The 15,824-nt window shown below is 41.5% G+C and overlaps 1 protein-coding gene across 1 annotated transcript in view; it reads left to right on the forward strand.

Annotated features, from left to right (window-relative positions):
• Positions 1–15,824, forward strand: part of LOC121920758 — a 100,931-nt gene that overhangs the window by 52,292 nt on the left and 32,815 nt on the right. The window contains exons 11-13 of the mRNA XM_042447934.1: positions 254–378; positions 11,388–11,618; positions 15,089–15,229. Coding sequence (XP_042303868.1) covers positions 254–378; positions 11,388–11,618; positions 15,089–15,229 — 497 coding nt within the window. The remainder of the gene's footprint in view (positions 1–253; positions 379–11,387; positions 11,619–15,088; positions 15,230–15,824) is intronic.

Below are 15,824 nucleotides of genomic sequence, written 5' to 3' on the forward strand. Positions count from 1 at the left end.
TAATAATAATAATAATAATAATAATAATAATAATAATAATAATAATAATAATAATAGACAGTAAGGCATACAACACAACACAAATTTGCATATGTGTATAAAATATGTTTTCTCAAAAAATGTAATTTGTGCATTCATCCTTAATATAATAGTAATAGACAAGAGTTATACATAATTCTATACACTGTAAAAGACTGGATTTTTGCATGACAGTCTCTTTTCTAAAACAATGTTTGTTTGTTTGTCAATTGAGGTTGCGAAGAGGACACTGGACAGTCCGCTGGAGGTGCTGTGTATACCTGACTGTTCCTGAAGGTTCAATGCCCGGAATTGATTGTAATGAGAAAACATCATGGGTTTGCAAGAAAAGAGAAGATGGTAGTACAAATGAACACTCTTGGATTATGTTAAATAGAAATTCCTGAATTATAAACTCATTGAGTTTAAATGTGTATGTACACATATGTGTGCATTCTTTGCATAGTTCCTTGTCAACTTATAATGGCCCCATGAATTTCATAGGGTTTCTTAGGCAAGGAATACTGAGAGATGGTTTTGCCATTTCCTTCCTTTGAAATACATCCTACAGCACCTGGTATTCAATAGTGGCCTCCCATCCAAGTATTAACTAGAGCAGACCCTGATTAGCTTCAAACATCAAACAATCTAGTGCCTTTAAGGTATTTTTTAGACTATGGCAATTTCAATTTAGCTACTTTAACATATTAAGCCATGGGATGTTACTAAAATCACTGTATCTGCAGTTGAGAATATTAAGCTGAATTCAAGCAAAATGTAATTTGAGCATCATTACCTTTTTTAATGAGTAATGTCTTCTCATGATATGTTCAACGTATGACAGTTTCAGATTAATCATCTTGACTTCTAGGGAGATTTTATGCTTGATTTGCTCTTGTTGCCATTTATTTGCTTTTTTAGCAATCCATAGTATCTGGATTGAAGGCACACCTGTTAAATTCCTGTTTTTGCATGTGACAATATTGATGAGCTCTTCCTTGAGAATGTAAGAAGAAGAGATGGGGGAAGTTAACAGGAAAAGGTTAACATTTGTTTATTTGTTCATCACCTGGGGAAGCTTGTGGCCTAAAAGGCAATATAGAAATGCCTCAATTAAATAAATAATAAGCATGTTAGGTTTACTATTGATATGCTTTAAAATTTAATTCAGTTGCATTCGAAAGGGCAACATTTTATTGAAACATAAACATTTTTAACAAACTGGGAAAGTAGGCTTGCTATTGCTGCTGGATTTATGAACAAGCAAAATAAGCTAGTGTTAGATTATGTGGATCCTACATACAAACACACACACTCTCACCTTTTATATTATGAGAATGGCCCAGTACAGACTTCCTCTTCTCACTCCGGGTTGGGGGCAGGGTAGCCTCACCGGCAGACCTGCGGCCCCAATCCAGAGTTTTTCCGGACCACGGAATGCCGCTTCTCTGTGGCACAGAATAGGGGTGTCCTTGGGTCTTCATGCCCCTGGACACCGGGGAGCCAGGGCCATGGGATAAAGGGGCCACTGGGCCCCTTTCTCCATGGCGTCGGTCCTGCAGCCGTTTGGTGGCTGCGGGAACAAGGTGTGCTCAGTAAGCATCCTGGGGCAGTATGAAGATGTCACGCACGCATCACACCATTTGGACGCAGCACATGGGTGATGTCGTCATGGTGGAGGCCACCATGATGACACCACCCCCACATAGTAGGGTTGCGGGGCCTGTGAATACTCCATCCCCTGGCAACCCTAGTATGTGTCCAGCCTGGCGCATCAGGCCCATATTAAACATTTTTGGCAATGCAGTGAAGCCTGTTACATTTGATAGAGCTTTATGGCCTCAGCAGGTCCTAGTTCATTCCTGTTTACCACCATTGCCATTCCTCAGCACTTCCCTTTTACTCATTGGCACCTGAGGTCTAAGCAAGGAGGAAGGGGAGGATTTGTCCTGCAATTACAATATGAGGTTTTGATAAATGAGAGTACTTCCAATTATCAGAGCCTTCTCCCCAAATAACAAAGTGTTAAATGTGGGAGGAAATACAGTTATATTTCAGTGAGGCTCAGTGACACAGTGAGATAGCAACTGCCCAATGAGATGGGTAGTTGTGTGGAATGTGAACTTTCAAGATAATTCTGAGCAGAGGTTATAAAAACCACCATGAGCCTTTGTCTCGGCTCTCCCAAAACAGACTATTGAGAGCTGAAACAAACAAACAAACAAAATCTGGAATGGGGGCTCCATTCGAAAGGCTAGTTGAAGCAGGAAAATGGGTTCCCATGAACATCAAAGACTACAAATACCACTTGATCTGTGAGTAAGATTAGGAGTGTTGGAGTAGCATCAATGTTTGTAGCTCTGTGTTTATTGAGAAAGGAGTTGCCTTCCTCACAGATGCCTTGATTATATCTATGGTAATTTTGGTCAGTGAAAAAGTCACTTAGAATCATAGAATCACAGAGTTGGAAGAGACCACACAAACCATCCAGTCTAACCCCCTGCCATGCAGGAATTCTCAATCAAAGCATCCCTGACAGATGGCCATCCAGTCTCTGTTTAAAGACCTCCAAGGAGGGAGACTCCACCACTCTCCAAGGGAGTGTGTTCCACTGTCAAACAGCCCTTACTGTCAGGAAGTTCCTCCTAATGTTGAGGTGGAATCTCTTTTCCTGGAGCTTGCATCCATTGTTCTGAGTCTTGTTCTTTGGAGCAGCAGAAAACAAGATAGCTCTCTCCTCAATATGACATCCCTTCAAGTATTTAAACAGGGCTATCATGTCACCTCTTAACCTTCTCTTCTCCAGGCTAAACATATCCAGCTCCCTAAGTCTCTTCTCATAGGGCATGGTTTCCAGACCCTTAACCATTTTAGTCGCCCTCCTTTGAACCTGCTCCAGTTTCTTAACATCCTTTTTGAATTGTGGTGCCCAGAACTGGGCACAATATTCCAGGTGGGGCCTGACCAAAGCAGAATAGAGTGGAACTATTACTTCCCTTGAGCTAGACACTATACTTCTATTGATCCAGCCTAAAATCTCATTGACCTTTTTTGATGCCGCATTGCACTGTGAACTACTATGAAAATGTTCAACATGTGTTCTACTAGGACTCCAGGATCCCTTTCACACGTAGTCTCGTTAAGCCAGGTATCCCCCTGTAGCCAGGTGTCCCCCCTATATCGGTGCATTTCATTTTTCTCCTCTAAGTGCAGTACCTTACATTTCTTCATATTGAAATTCATTTTGATATCTTTGGCCCAGCTTTCTAGTCTATTCAGGTCATTTTGAATTTTGATCCTGGCCTCTGAGGTATTAGCAACTCCTCCTAATTTGGTGTCATCTGCAAATTTGATAAGTATGCCCCCCAATTCTGTCACCCAAGTCATTGATAAAGATGTTGAATAGCACTGGGTCCAGAAGAGAACCCTGTGGTACCCCACTGGTCACTTCTCTCCAGGCTGAAAAAGAGCCATTATTGAGCACCCTTAGGGTTCGGCCGGTCAACCAATTACAAATTCATGTAACAGTTACCTTGTCTAGCCCACATTTTACAAGCTTGTTTACACGTATGTAAAAAGACCGATTATTACTACTTTATATTACCACACCTCTTATATAATTTGTGTTAAACATTTTAACGTTACTGTCGTATGACCAATATTCCTTGCAAAATACAATTAATGCATCCCAGTCTTTGTTAGTTTTCTCAACCCAATTTCCTTTCATTGAACTGGTAAATCTGTTAAGCTCTATCATCTCCAGTGATTTCCTTAACCAATCATCCAGTGATGGTGCCTCTCTATCTTTCCAATTCCTTGAATATGTTATCCTTGCCGCAGTTATTAAATATAGTAAGATTTTTAAATGTTTCCTTTCCTCCCTTTCTTCAATTATGTTTCTGGCTTGAATTTGATTTGGGTATGTAAGATTTTTTGATGGTTTCTGGCTTGAATTTGATTTGGGTATGTAAGATTTTTTGAATAATGTTATGGACTTTTTTCCAGTATCTGTTTGCTTTTTCGCAGGTCCACCATATATGGTATAATGATCCAACTCTTCTATGAAATTTCCAACATTTTCCTTTTTGTTAATTTTTGCTATCTTGTTTGGAAAGAGGTACCATCGGTGGATCATTTTATATACATTTTCCCTTACATCCATTGATAATGTGAACTTTATATCCTGACCCCATAATCTTTCCCAATTTTCTAATTTGATAGGATGACTGTATTCCTAGCACATTTAATCATGCTTTCTTTTATAGTTTCGTCTTCTAATTCTCTTTTCAATAGTAAAGAACATAGTTCGGAAATTGTGGAGTTGTTAGAATCATAGATCATAGAATCATAGAGTTGGAAGAGACCGCAAGGGCCATCCAGTCCAACCCCCTGCTATGCAGGAAATCACAATCAAAGCATCCTCGACAGATGGCCATCCAGCCTCTGCTTAAAGACCTGCAAGGAAGTAGACTCCACTATACTCCGAGGGAGTTTGTTCCACTGTCGAACAGCCCTCACTGTCAGGAAGTTCCTCCTAATGTTGAGGTGGAATTTCTTTTCCTGGAGCTTGCATCCATTGCTCCAGGTCCTAGTCTCTGGAGCAGCAGAAAACAAGCTTGCTCTCTCCTCAATATGACATCCCTTCAAATATTTAAACAAGGCTATCATATCACCTCTTAACCTTCTTTTCTCCAGGCTAAACATACCCAGCTCCCTAAGGCATTCCTCATAGGGCATGGTTTCCAGACCTTTCACCATTTTAGTCTCCCTCTTTTGGACACGCTCCAGTTTCTCAATGTCCTTTTTGAATTGTGGTGCCCAGAACTGGACACAATATTCCATCTGGGGCCTGACCAGAGCACAATATAGTGGCACTATTACTTCCCTTGATCTGTAAGCCCGTGGGCAGGGAACCGTCTAACTAAAAAGATTGCATGTACAGCGCTGTGTAAATTTACAGCGCTTCATAAATAAAGGTTAATAATAATAATAATAATAGTAGACACTATACTTCTATTGATGCAGCCTAAAATCGCATTGGCCTTGTTAGCTGCCGCATCACACTGTTGACTCATGTTCAACTTGTGGTCTACTTAGACTCCTAGATCCCTTTCACATGTTGTCTCCTTAAGATAAGATTTGTCTGGCATGACTTCTTTCTCTGAAACCCGTGTTGACTTTTTGTGATTATGGCATTGCTTTCTAGATGTTCACAGATTCTCTTTTTAATGATCTGCTCCAGAATCTTTCCTGGTATTGATGTCAGACTAACTGTACGATAATTGTTGGGATCCTCTTTTTTCACCTTTTTAAAGATGGGGACAACATTTGCCCTCCTCCAGTCTGCTGGCACTTCACCTGTTCTCTAGGAATTTTCAAAGATTATTGCCAATGGCTCTGATATTACATTTGCCAGTTCTTTTAATGCCCTTGGATGTAGTTCATCTGGTCCTGGAGATTTAAATTCATTTAGGTTAAACAGGTATTCCTCTACTATCTCTTTACTTATTTTGTGCTGAACTTCCCCTATTCTGTCCTCTGCTCCATTATCCTCAGGTTGAGCACCCTTTGCCTTTTCTGAGAAGACTGAGGCAAAGAAAGTGTTGAGTAATTCTGCCTTTTCTCTGTCCTCTGTTAGTATTTTGCCCTCTTCTCCACACAGTGACCCTACCGTTTCCTTCTTCTTCCTTTTGCTGCAGACATATCCATAAAAGCCCTTTTTGTTGTTCTTAACCTCTATAGCAAGCCTGAATTCATTCTGTCCTTTAGCTTATCTGACCTTATCTCTACACATGCTAGCTATTTGTTTGAATTCCTCTTTCGTGATTTTCCCATTTTTCCATTTCTTATACATGTTCCGTTTAAAATTTAGCTGAGTTGGAAGTTCCTTGGTCATCCATCCTGGGTTCTTGCGACACCTCCCATTTTTCTTCCTCACTGGAACTGTTTTAATTTATGCCTTCTGTATCTCCCTTTTGAGAAATTTCCATTCATCCTGAACTCCCTTCTCTTTTAGTATTCCTGACCATGGGATCACCCCCAGTATTTCCCTAAGTTTACTGAAATCCGCTCTCCTAAAGTCTAGAATGCGTGTCTGACTATGTCTGGCTTCTCCTTTCCACTGTATAACAAACTCCAGGAGAACATGGTCACTTCCACCTAAGGATCCCACCACTTGCACCCCATTGACCAAGTCATCCTTGTTGGTTAGGATCAGATCTAAAATAGCTGACCCCCTTGTTGCCTCTTCCACCTTTTGGACAATGAAATTGTCTTTGAGGCAAGTGAGGAATTTGCTAGACCTTGAGGATCTGGCTGAGTTTGACTTCCAGCAAATATCAGGGTAGTTGAAGTCACCCATCACTACTACATCTCTCCTTTCTGAGTGTGTGGTCATCTGTTCTAGAAAGGCATCATCCAATTCCTCCATCTGACTTGGGGGTCTGTAGTAGACTCCCACAATAACATCCTTGTTGTTTCCTTCCCCTTTGATTTTTATCCGGATGCTCTCCACCTGGCTTCCAGGATTGATGTCCTGGATCTCTTCACTGGTGTAAATGTCCCTGACATTCCTCCTCCTTTCCTGTTTGGCCTATTTCTCTTGAAAAGGTTATACCCCTCTATTTCCACATTCCAATCATGAGACTCATCCCACCAGGTTTCAGTGAGGCCAATTATATCATATTTGCTTTGTTGCACTAGGATTTCGAGTTCACCTTGCTTATTTCCCATGCTCTGTACATTAGTGTAGAGACATCGAAGACCATGTGTTCCCTTTACTTGCTGCCTGTGCAAACATTTTTGCCTCCAACTGTTGAGTCCTTGCACTGTTTACCTTGTTCCCTCTATGACAGTTTGACTATTTTCTCCAGCCTTTTTGCCTTCCAGAATACTTTCTCCCTCCCCTCCATATCTCAGTTTAAAGCCCTCCTGATCAAGTTCTTGAGACGGTTGGCAAAAACATTTCTTCCAACTGGTGTGAGATGCTACCCATCCCTTGCCAGAAGTCCCTCCTCATGGAACCGCAGTCCATGATCCAAGAATCCAAATCGTTCTTGGCGGCACCATCTGCGGAGCCAGTTGTTTACATCCGCTATTTTCTTCTCCCTTCCTGGACCATGCCCTTCAACTGGGAGAAGAGAGGAGATAACAACCTGTGCATCCACCTCTTTCAACCTCCTACCCAAAGCCTCATAATCGCTTATGATATTCTGAAGGCTATGCCTTGCAGTATCATTGGTTCACATGAACCAAAAGAAAGGGGTAATGGTCAGTAGGCTTGACAAGTCTTGTCAGCCTCTCTGTCACATCACATATCTTTGCCCCAGGAAAACAACACACCTCTCAAGACATCTTGTCAGCCCACAAACCACTGGTTCAGTACCTCTCAGCAAAGAGTCCCCGACGACCACCACTCGCCTCCTCCGAGGCTTAGCAACGGCCGTTCCCTTTGGTGGAGTTCTCTGGGTCCCCTACTCTCTGTCCCTGAGGTCTGTCCCTGCTGTTGTTCCTCATCATCCCTGATAGTAGAGAGAGATTGAAATCGATTCTGTAGCTGTAAGCTTACAGAATGTTTCCTGGTTTCCCTACTTCTGTGGGTGACCTTCCTCCAACTGTCTACTTCTATTGTGTGTGAAGTGACCTCCTCCTCCCCAGCAACTTTCTCTGTGTGTTTCCTGTCCAGGACCATCTGGTCCATTCTGGTCAGGAAAACCTCTTGCTCCCTATGATGCTGAAGTGTAGCGACCTGGGCCTCCAGCTGCTGTACTTTCTCTTCTAAGAGGGCTGCCAACTTGCACTTGGGGCAGGTGAAGTTCCCCATATCCCTAGGCAAGAAGAAAAACATCCCACAGGTGTTGCAGGTGACTGCAGCAGGGCCTTCAGTGTCCATTTTGAGAAGTCTTAAGGAGGCTCTGAAACAAAACTGTGGGTTTCCCCTGCTGAACACCAGTGTAAAGAAACCCTGATGGCTTGGCCTTTGTCCCCAAACTCTGTCCTTGAGTTCAATTCACTGGCCTTATAGTTATGTAGACTAGCTCCTTTCAGAGCAAGTCTCTGACTCACTTTCTCTGAGCAAAAGTACCCACAAGCCCATTAAGGAAAAAGGGAAAAGAAAATGTGGAAAATTAATGGGCCTCCCTCTAACAACGTTCCCAGGCCAGCTTCTCCTGTGTACTCCAAACCCTCCTTGACTATATAACAATTTTTAAAAAATCAAAATAAACAATTCGCGTGCCATCAGGTGCACGCCTTCCCCAGCATTTAAACAGAATTAGGCTTCTGGCCACTCCCACCAATGATCCACAGCAATATCCCAAGTTTAAAAAGGTCAGATCTCACCAAAGCACATGGAGAAAGAAAACCAGCTTTCCTCCTGGAAAGAGTGAGCTAGAATTCTAGTTTTCTTGTTATTATTATTGTTAATGGTACTTAATTAGTCATTACTCTATCGAAAGTAAGATGTAATGGAATCAAAAAAGACACTTTATATCTCCGTTGTCTCCTCCCCTGTCCTCTAATCCGATGCACTCTTTCTTTTTTCACTTTAAATCCCACTCGTGTTTGGCGCTGCGTCATCTTGTCCCCTTTCCTCTCTTCCTTTCTTCCCCTGTGTTGTTCTTATTTTCTTGTTTCTTATTATTCTTATTTTCTCCTCTCCACTGAGAAGTTTGTAAAGTTTGTGTTATTGAGATACTGGATGTTTAATTCTATGTCTGTTTCTATTTTGATCTTCTTAGGGGACATGTGTAACTCTTTGTTTCTCTTTGTATCTTGCAACAAAGTTGCATCAGCTCCACTCAGCTAACTTCTGAATTGCCACTAATCCTCAGGAAAAAAATGTGCTTTCCCAGAAAAGAGAAAAAAAAGTGCTTTCCAAAAAGAAAAATAAGAGATATTAATAATACTGTCTATAGTCAATTATAATTTTACTTCTGAGATACCACTCTAAACTGATCAGTCTATTTCTTTGTAACTCTTCCAATATGTATACTACGCCATCTTAACTTACAAATTTTAGATCCATGTAATAAGTGTCCCAATCCTCTCACATCAGACTTTATTTTGCTCTATTTCATACTCAGTCCTCAATATTCCAGGATGTAAACCGCTATATTTTCCTGTCATTGTTATATTGTCCCCAAAACTCTTTTAAAGTATTTATAAAGCGGTCTCTCCTGTATGATCTAAGTCTGCACGGCTTTTTACAAGTCCTCTGCACAAAAGGGGAGTTTCACCAAAAGAGCCCATAAAATGGCTCTAAAATGCTCAACATATATGACACAGATCTGAGTCGGAGAAACTTGTTGTTTGCCAAACTTACTGTTATTAATCCAATGTTGATTCTTTTCCCCTTTCCCTAAAACTGGCGAGGCGAGAATCTGCTCAGTTCTTGAAGCCCCGATTTGCGTCTGCGGCAACCCGCGATCACAAGCCTCTCTCCTTGGCAAAGACAACCACCACTCCTTTGGCTGCAGAGAAAAGTTTTGTATGCTGATCCATGAGGGCCCGTCTGTACCCCAAGTAATGACGGGGATTTTCCAGAAGTGTAAAGGTCCCCCCCTCAATCTGTCCGGATGCAGTCAGTCTAGCTAGGATCCCGCTCAACGATCCCACTGTTCTCTTCTCGCCATTTTTTACCGGAAGTCCGTCTAGTCCACATTTTACAACCTTGTTTGCAAGAATATCATAGGGAACCTTGTCAAAAGCCTTACTGAAATCAAGATATACTATATCCACAGCACTCCCTTCATCTATCAAGCTGGTAATTTTATCAAAGAAAGAGATCAGATTTGTCTGGCATGACTTCTTTCTCTGAAGTCCATGTTGACTTTTTGTGATTATGGCATTGCCTTCTAAAATGTTCACAGACTCTCTGTTTAATGATCTGCTCTAGAATCTTTCCTGGTATAGATGTCAGACTAACTGGATGATAATTGTTGGGATCCTCTTTTTTCACCTTTTTGAAGATGGGGACAACGTTTGCCCTCCTCCAGTCTGCTGGGATTTCTCCTGTTCTCCAGGAGTTCTTCAAGATTATTGTCAATGGTTCCGATATTACATTTGCCAGTTCTTTTAATACCCTTCGATGTACTTCATCTGGTCCTGGAGACGTATATTCATTTAGATTATTCAGTTTATTCCTGTACTGTCTCTTTACTTCTTGTCCCCTTCCCTTTGTCCAGGGGTTAAGAGCTTTTATGAACATTTGTTCTCCCTTCTTCCCCTCTCTGCTTTAAGTCAGCATGGATGATGATTTTTCTCTTACATTCCTGGGGGGTCGGCTCTAGGAACCCTCTTACACTTATGGGGGTCAGCTCTAGGGACCCTTCTACCAAAGTATAGGTGTTCTCTACTGGTTAGTTATTTTTCTAGAACCTAGATGTAACAATAAAGTAACTATTATTTTACTTCCTTATGTATTCTGTTTATTTACTAGAAGTTCATATCTGTTGAGTACATGTTGCTGCTACTGCTGCTAAACTAAGTTTTACTATTTTTTAAAACCACATTTTCTAACAAGGAGAATGTAGTAGCGAGTTGTGCTAAGGATTTTGTTTCTTTTCTTGATTTGATTAACATCAAGAGGGAAATTTGCAATCCTTTTAACAGCACAGAGACAATGGATCCTCCCCCCCCCCCTTCTTCTCTCTATCTCAGACCAGGAAGCTATTTTGCTTCTTTCCCTGGAAAGTGGGGAAATGTGCTGAAATTGGGGGGCTGCTTTGCTACCTGGTGGCTGGCTTGAGGAAGCTGAATGTGAGAGTTAGCTCAAGGATTCACTTGCTCTGTCCTGTTGCTCCGTCCCTCCCCCCCTCCCTACTATAAGTGAAGGCTGCTCTGATCTACTGTCATTCATTTCAGCCAAAATCTGGGTTTTATGGTGTGGGGGGTTTTGGTCTGTTTTTGTTTGTTTGTTTGTTTGTTTTTTGTGGTCACAACTGAAGCATAGTCAGATAGATTAGATATTAGGGAACTGTACATGTGACTTTCAGCATGGCTTTAGCTGCCTTCTGGGAATCACTGCTGAGGTTTTGAACTGATTTTACTCCTTAACAAAGTACCACACTAGCCCAGCTTGCCTTTGCAGATGTGGGACTGTGACATTCACCTACAAGATCTCAAAAGGCAGGAATGTGAGCTTAGTAAGGCCTTAACATATGCCCAGGCAGAAAGTGCAAGTGGAATCTCTAGCAATTGTCCTGTTGCATTGCCAAAGAGGGAGGACTCAAATCAAGAGGTGGTGGCAGAAGAGTTAATTGGATAGGAAAGGTGATGTCAAGAGTTCCCATCCAGCTGAGGCAAAAGCAATAAAACGTTTCTATAAAATGGAAGGCTGACTTGCCAAACCAATTATTTTCATGTTGTAGAAACAATGGATTTCCATATGTTTGGTGGCTATTACCTGGTTGGTATTGCCAAGGATATTAAAGCAGTCATCCACAAATCATTAAGTGAAGCTTTTCAACACTGCAGATTGGAAAGAACACTTTGTACTGGAGTTCAAAAGATAAGAGACAGCTACATAACGTTTCTTGCAAAAAGACTGGTGCTTGTCAGTGGATCCTTTGCAAATTTATATACAGCATACTTGAAAAGTGGTATGTATGTCTCACAAGGTACTTATTTGATATTATGTAAGTGGTATATTTGAATTAGGCCTTTTATATCTCCAAGATGTCACTCAGATTTTTATTTTATATCTGTAAGTTGTAGCTCAAATTTAAGCCTACCTAATGTTCAGGCCTGCCACAGAGGTAGTACTATACAGCATAAGAAAAGCCCTGCTAAACCAGAATCAGATCTTTCTAATCCAGCATGAATTTCAATAATAGGTAGACAAACACTTCAGGTAAACTCACAAGCTCAGTTTTGCTACTTGTATTTTAGCAACTGATGCTCAGGGTGCACCGTTTCTGTGTAGTTATCATGACTAATAGACCTATTTTTTTCAAATCATTTACGAGTCTAGCTGGAAAAGCTTAAAAATGGTCCAACCAGACCATAAATATGTACTCATGTTGTTGTTGTTTTTTATTGTTAACTGCTGTCAAGTTGACTTTGACTTATGGCAACCCTAAGACTGAGAAACTTGCAAGACACCCTATCATCAGCCCAGCCTAGCCCAGGTCTTGCATACTCAGGGCAGTGGTTTCCTTGATTGAGTCTATCCATCTCTAATGACTGAGAGCCAGGACAGACTGGCATACAAAGCTGGTATCTACTTGACTTGTGAGAGTGAGGTATGCACAATGCACACCCCCAAGACACCTGGAAGCTGGCTTCATGCCACCCAGCTGCCCACATGTAGGCCGGCTTCTGAGCACTCCTGTGGTGCAGCATTTTAAGGTGAGCGCCTTAAAGCTACAGCAGGGTGGAAAAGCTGGCTTTTTACCAGTGCAAAAAGGATTATTATTATTATTATTATTATTATTATTAAACTTTATTTCTAAAGCGCTGTAATTATACACAGCGCAGTACAAAGTCGGTAAACTTAAAGAGTATATAAAAGCCTGCCCAAGGTGTACACTCTAAGATAGTAACAATTAAAAAGAGGAATAGATAAAATTACCATGTAGAAAAGAAAAAACAAATTAAAAACATCAAATATAAAAACAAATCACATCACATCAAATATTATCAGACAGCCAGATGACAATCACAAATTCCCTGAGAACGCTCCCCTAAACAATATGGTTTTCAGCTCAGCTTTAAAGCTGGTTAGGGAAGTGATGAGCCGTGCATGCAGAGGAAGAAGGTTCCAGGAATGAGGGGCAGCAAGAGAGAAGGGATGGATCCAGGATGGGGCAGAGAAGATCCTGGGTTGAGAGAGGAGACTTTGCCTACCAGAGCGGAGAGTGCGAGTAGGGATATAGGGAGAGAGAAGATCGGTTAAATAAAGAGGGGCCAGCCCATGCAGGGCTTTAAAGGTGAGTAGCAAAAGTTTGTACCTGATGCGGAAAGGAAAAGGGAGCCAGTGAAGGGAGGACAACAGAGGGGAGACATGATCATAACGGCAAGCGAGTGAAATAATGCGTGCAGCTGACTGCTGAACAGAAATTAATGGGTGGAGATGAGCAACAATCCGCTGCTTCTTTTGGTGCTGGGAAAAAGGTGGATTGGGGCCATTGTGTGCGGCTCCATGGCAGTCCCAGTCCACCATTTTGGGGCAGTCTGTTTTGCCCCTGTGTCTATCCATCAGTCTCTCCCTACTCCCTTCTGCCTTACTAAGCATTATTGACTTTTCTAATGAGTCGTGTCTTCTCATGATACGTCCAAAATAACAATTTTAGGTCTGGTACAGACCGCCGATTTGTGGCGGCCTGGGGCTAATTCTAGGGTTCTGGAGCATGCAGCATTTGCATACTCCAGAACTCTAGAACATATGGATGGTGCCATCTTTACGTGGCGCCGTCCATATGGGGCGTGGATGCATGCCACAAGCGCAGTGCCACGTCTGCACCTCCGGGCGCCACATTTGCATCATGGATGTGTCAGTGCCAAAATGGTGCACTGATGACAACATCCCCATGTGCCATGAAGAACCTGGTTTGAGTGCTGCAGTGTCCTTCTAGAGGAAAACTGTGCACCTCCAGCCTGCCCTTTTGAGGTGGTCTGGAGAGCCCCTTAGTTATCTTGGCTTCTGGGGAGAGTTCAAGGCTCTTGGACCCATTTGTTTGTCTTTTTTTCAGTCTGTGGTATTCATAGAATGCTTCTCCAGCTGCACATTGCAGATGAGTCAATTTTCTTCCTAATAGCTTTCTTTACTGTCCAGCTTTCACATACGTGGGTGCACTGTACGTGGCTTTCAGTTTATTCTGAAGCCATGCGGCAAAACAACGAATGGCGTGCACACCTGTGTTGCACAAGCTCTGCCACGCCATGTGCACAAGCCCCATTATATTCAATGGGGCTTGAGCATGCACGCTTTTTGCCTTATGCGGGGCGGGGGGGGGGGTCCTTAATGGATCCCTGCCTAAGGTAAGAGGCCACTGTAGTATGTTGTCATATGCATATCTTAAATTGTTGATCTTCCTTCCAATTTTCATGCTTCCTTCTTCCAAGTCTAATCCTGCTTTAAGTACTGTATTTTCAGCATACAAATTAAACAAATAGGGAGATAAAAAGCAGACTTGTTTTACCCCCTTGTTTGTTTTCTTCGTATTCTGTAGTGTCTTGTCCTGAGTAAGGTTATGCATCAGGACAGTCAAATGTCGTGGCACACCCATTTCTCAATCCGAGGTTTGTTTGTTTTTCATGATCTGCACAAGTTCAAAAGGGATTTACTGTGCCTCCTTCTGCACAGTACTAATAAGCGTTAGCTATGATGCAACTGCCATTGTCTTTGAGAGAGCCTTCCCAGTACCTGTTTGGCACATTTAGTATGGCTCATCAGCAAAAGTCTGTCTGACATAGGAAACCCTACCAACAGCACTGCTGCCAGCAGTATTGCCTTTTACAACACAGGAACATACAATCCCACCACTGCAGAGAGGTAGTGCCATAGGTGCATTAACACATAACATGAAGTACATTATCAGTGAGCTGTTACTAGTTTTTGGCTTGTTTTGTTCAAATAATAATTTTAAAGTAGCTAATATATAACTGTAGCAATGAGCTAATCATGTTCTTTTATAATTTGTTGTGATCAAATTGTTCCCCTTTGAAGACTGTACAAGGATCCTTAATCTTCTGGAAAGATTGTTTACTTAACATTATTTTTGTCGTAATGAATCTCCTAACCTAAGGAAATCTGAGCTATTTAGTTTCATTTTTACTGTTATTAAAAAAAACACTTCAATTTTTCATTGTTTCCAGTAGCTAAGAAATGCAAGATTTAAGTGTGAAAACTGAAATCTGCTAGGTCAACTAAGTCTTTGCATTCAGCAATGAGCTGTTCGTGGCTATTTTTAATTATTATTGATTTAATTACTATTCTTGTTGTGTTATAAGATTGTTCTACTTTTTATTGCTATTACTGATATTACCATCCTAGTCCCTCACCCTACCCCACTATGTTGCATTTCTTTAACTTGCTGTGTTGCTTGACCTTTGAAATCTCTTTTGGCAGCTTGTACACCAGGATATTATGGTCCTAGATGTCACATAACTTGCACTTGTAATGGTACTGAAAACTGTAATCCATTAACTGGACAATGTGCTGAAAATGAGCAGTGTAACGAAGATTACTTAACAACAGATTGTGAAAAAGGTATTCCATTTACAGCTGTATTAATAATCTCTCCCTTTCCCAAATTCATCTGGAATGGAGAAGAACAGATTCTGTTCACCTGATTTGTAACTGTAGTGGTCACAAACACAAAATAAATAGTCACAAGCTGTCCTCATGAAGTATTTGTACGTGCCATGCCACAAACTGATGTGCATATGCAGGTGTTACTTTACTGCATCTAGAACATAACTACTAGGCCGGAACTAGGTTTTTCACCTCATGTATAGTACTCTAGAGATAAGGTACTTCACACACTTCTAGTGGGGAACTTAGTTGGACTTTCTGTCATCACTCCCCCCCCCCACCCCCACCCCATTTTGAACCCTTTGAAGCAGTGGAAGATATTTCACTGTGCCTGTTTTGTTTATGTGTTCTGATTACTTGTAGATGCATCAGAGGGACATTTAAAATCCTCAGTCTTGCTGCTCTATACTGGCTTTTATCCAAGAGCCCGGAGTGCACAGATACTTGGGGAAATTTGGCCTCCAGAACATGTTTGCCATTTTTGGGAGTTCCTGTGGCAGAAGGAACATATTGTAGTTCTGAGCTTTTTAAAAAAATCTGTATTCATTTC

The sequence above is a fragment of the Sceloporus undulatus genome, chromosome 2 (genome assembly GCF_019175285.1).
Source record: "Sceloporus undulatus isolate JIND9_A2432 ecotype Alabama chromosome 2, SceUnd_v1.1, whole genome shotgun sequence".
In the NCBI taxonomy this organism is placed as follows: Eukaryota; Metazoa; Chordata; class Lepidosauria; order Squamata; family Phrynosomatidae; genus Sceloporus; species Sceloporus undulatus.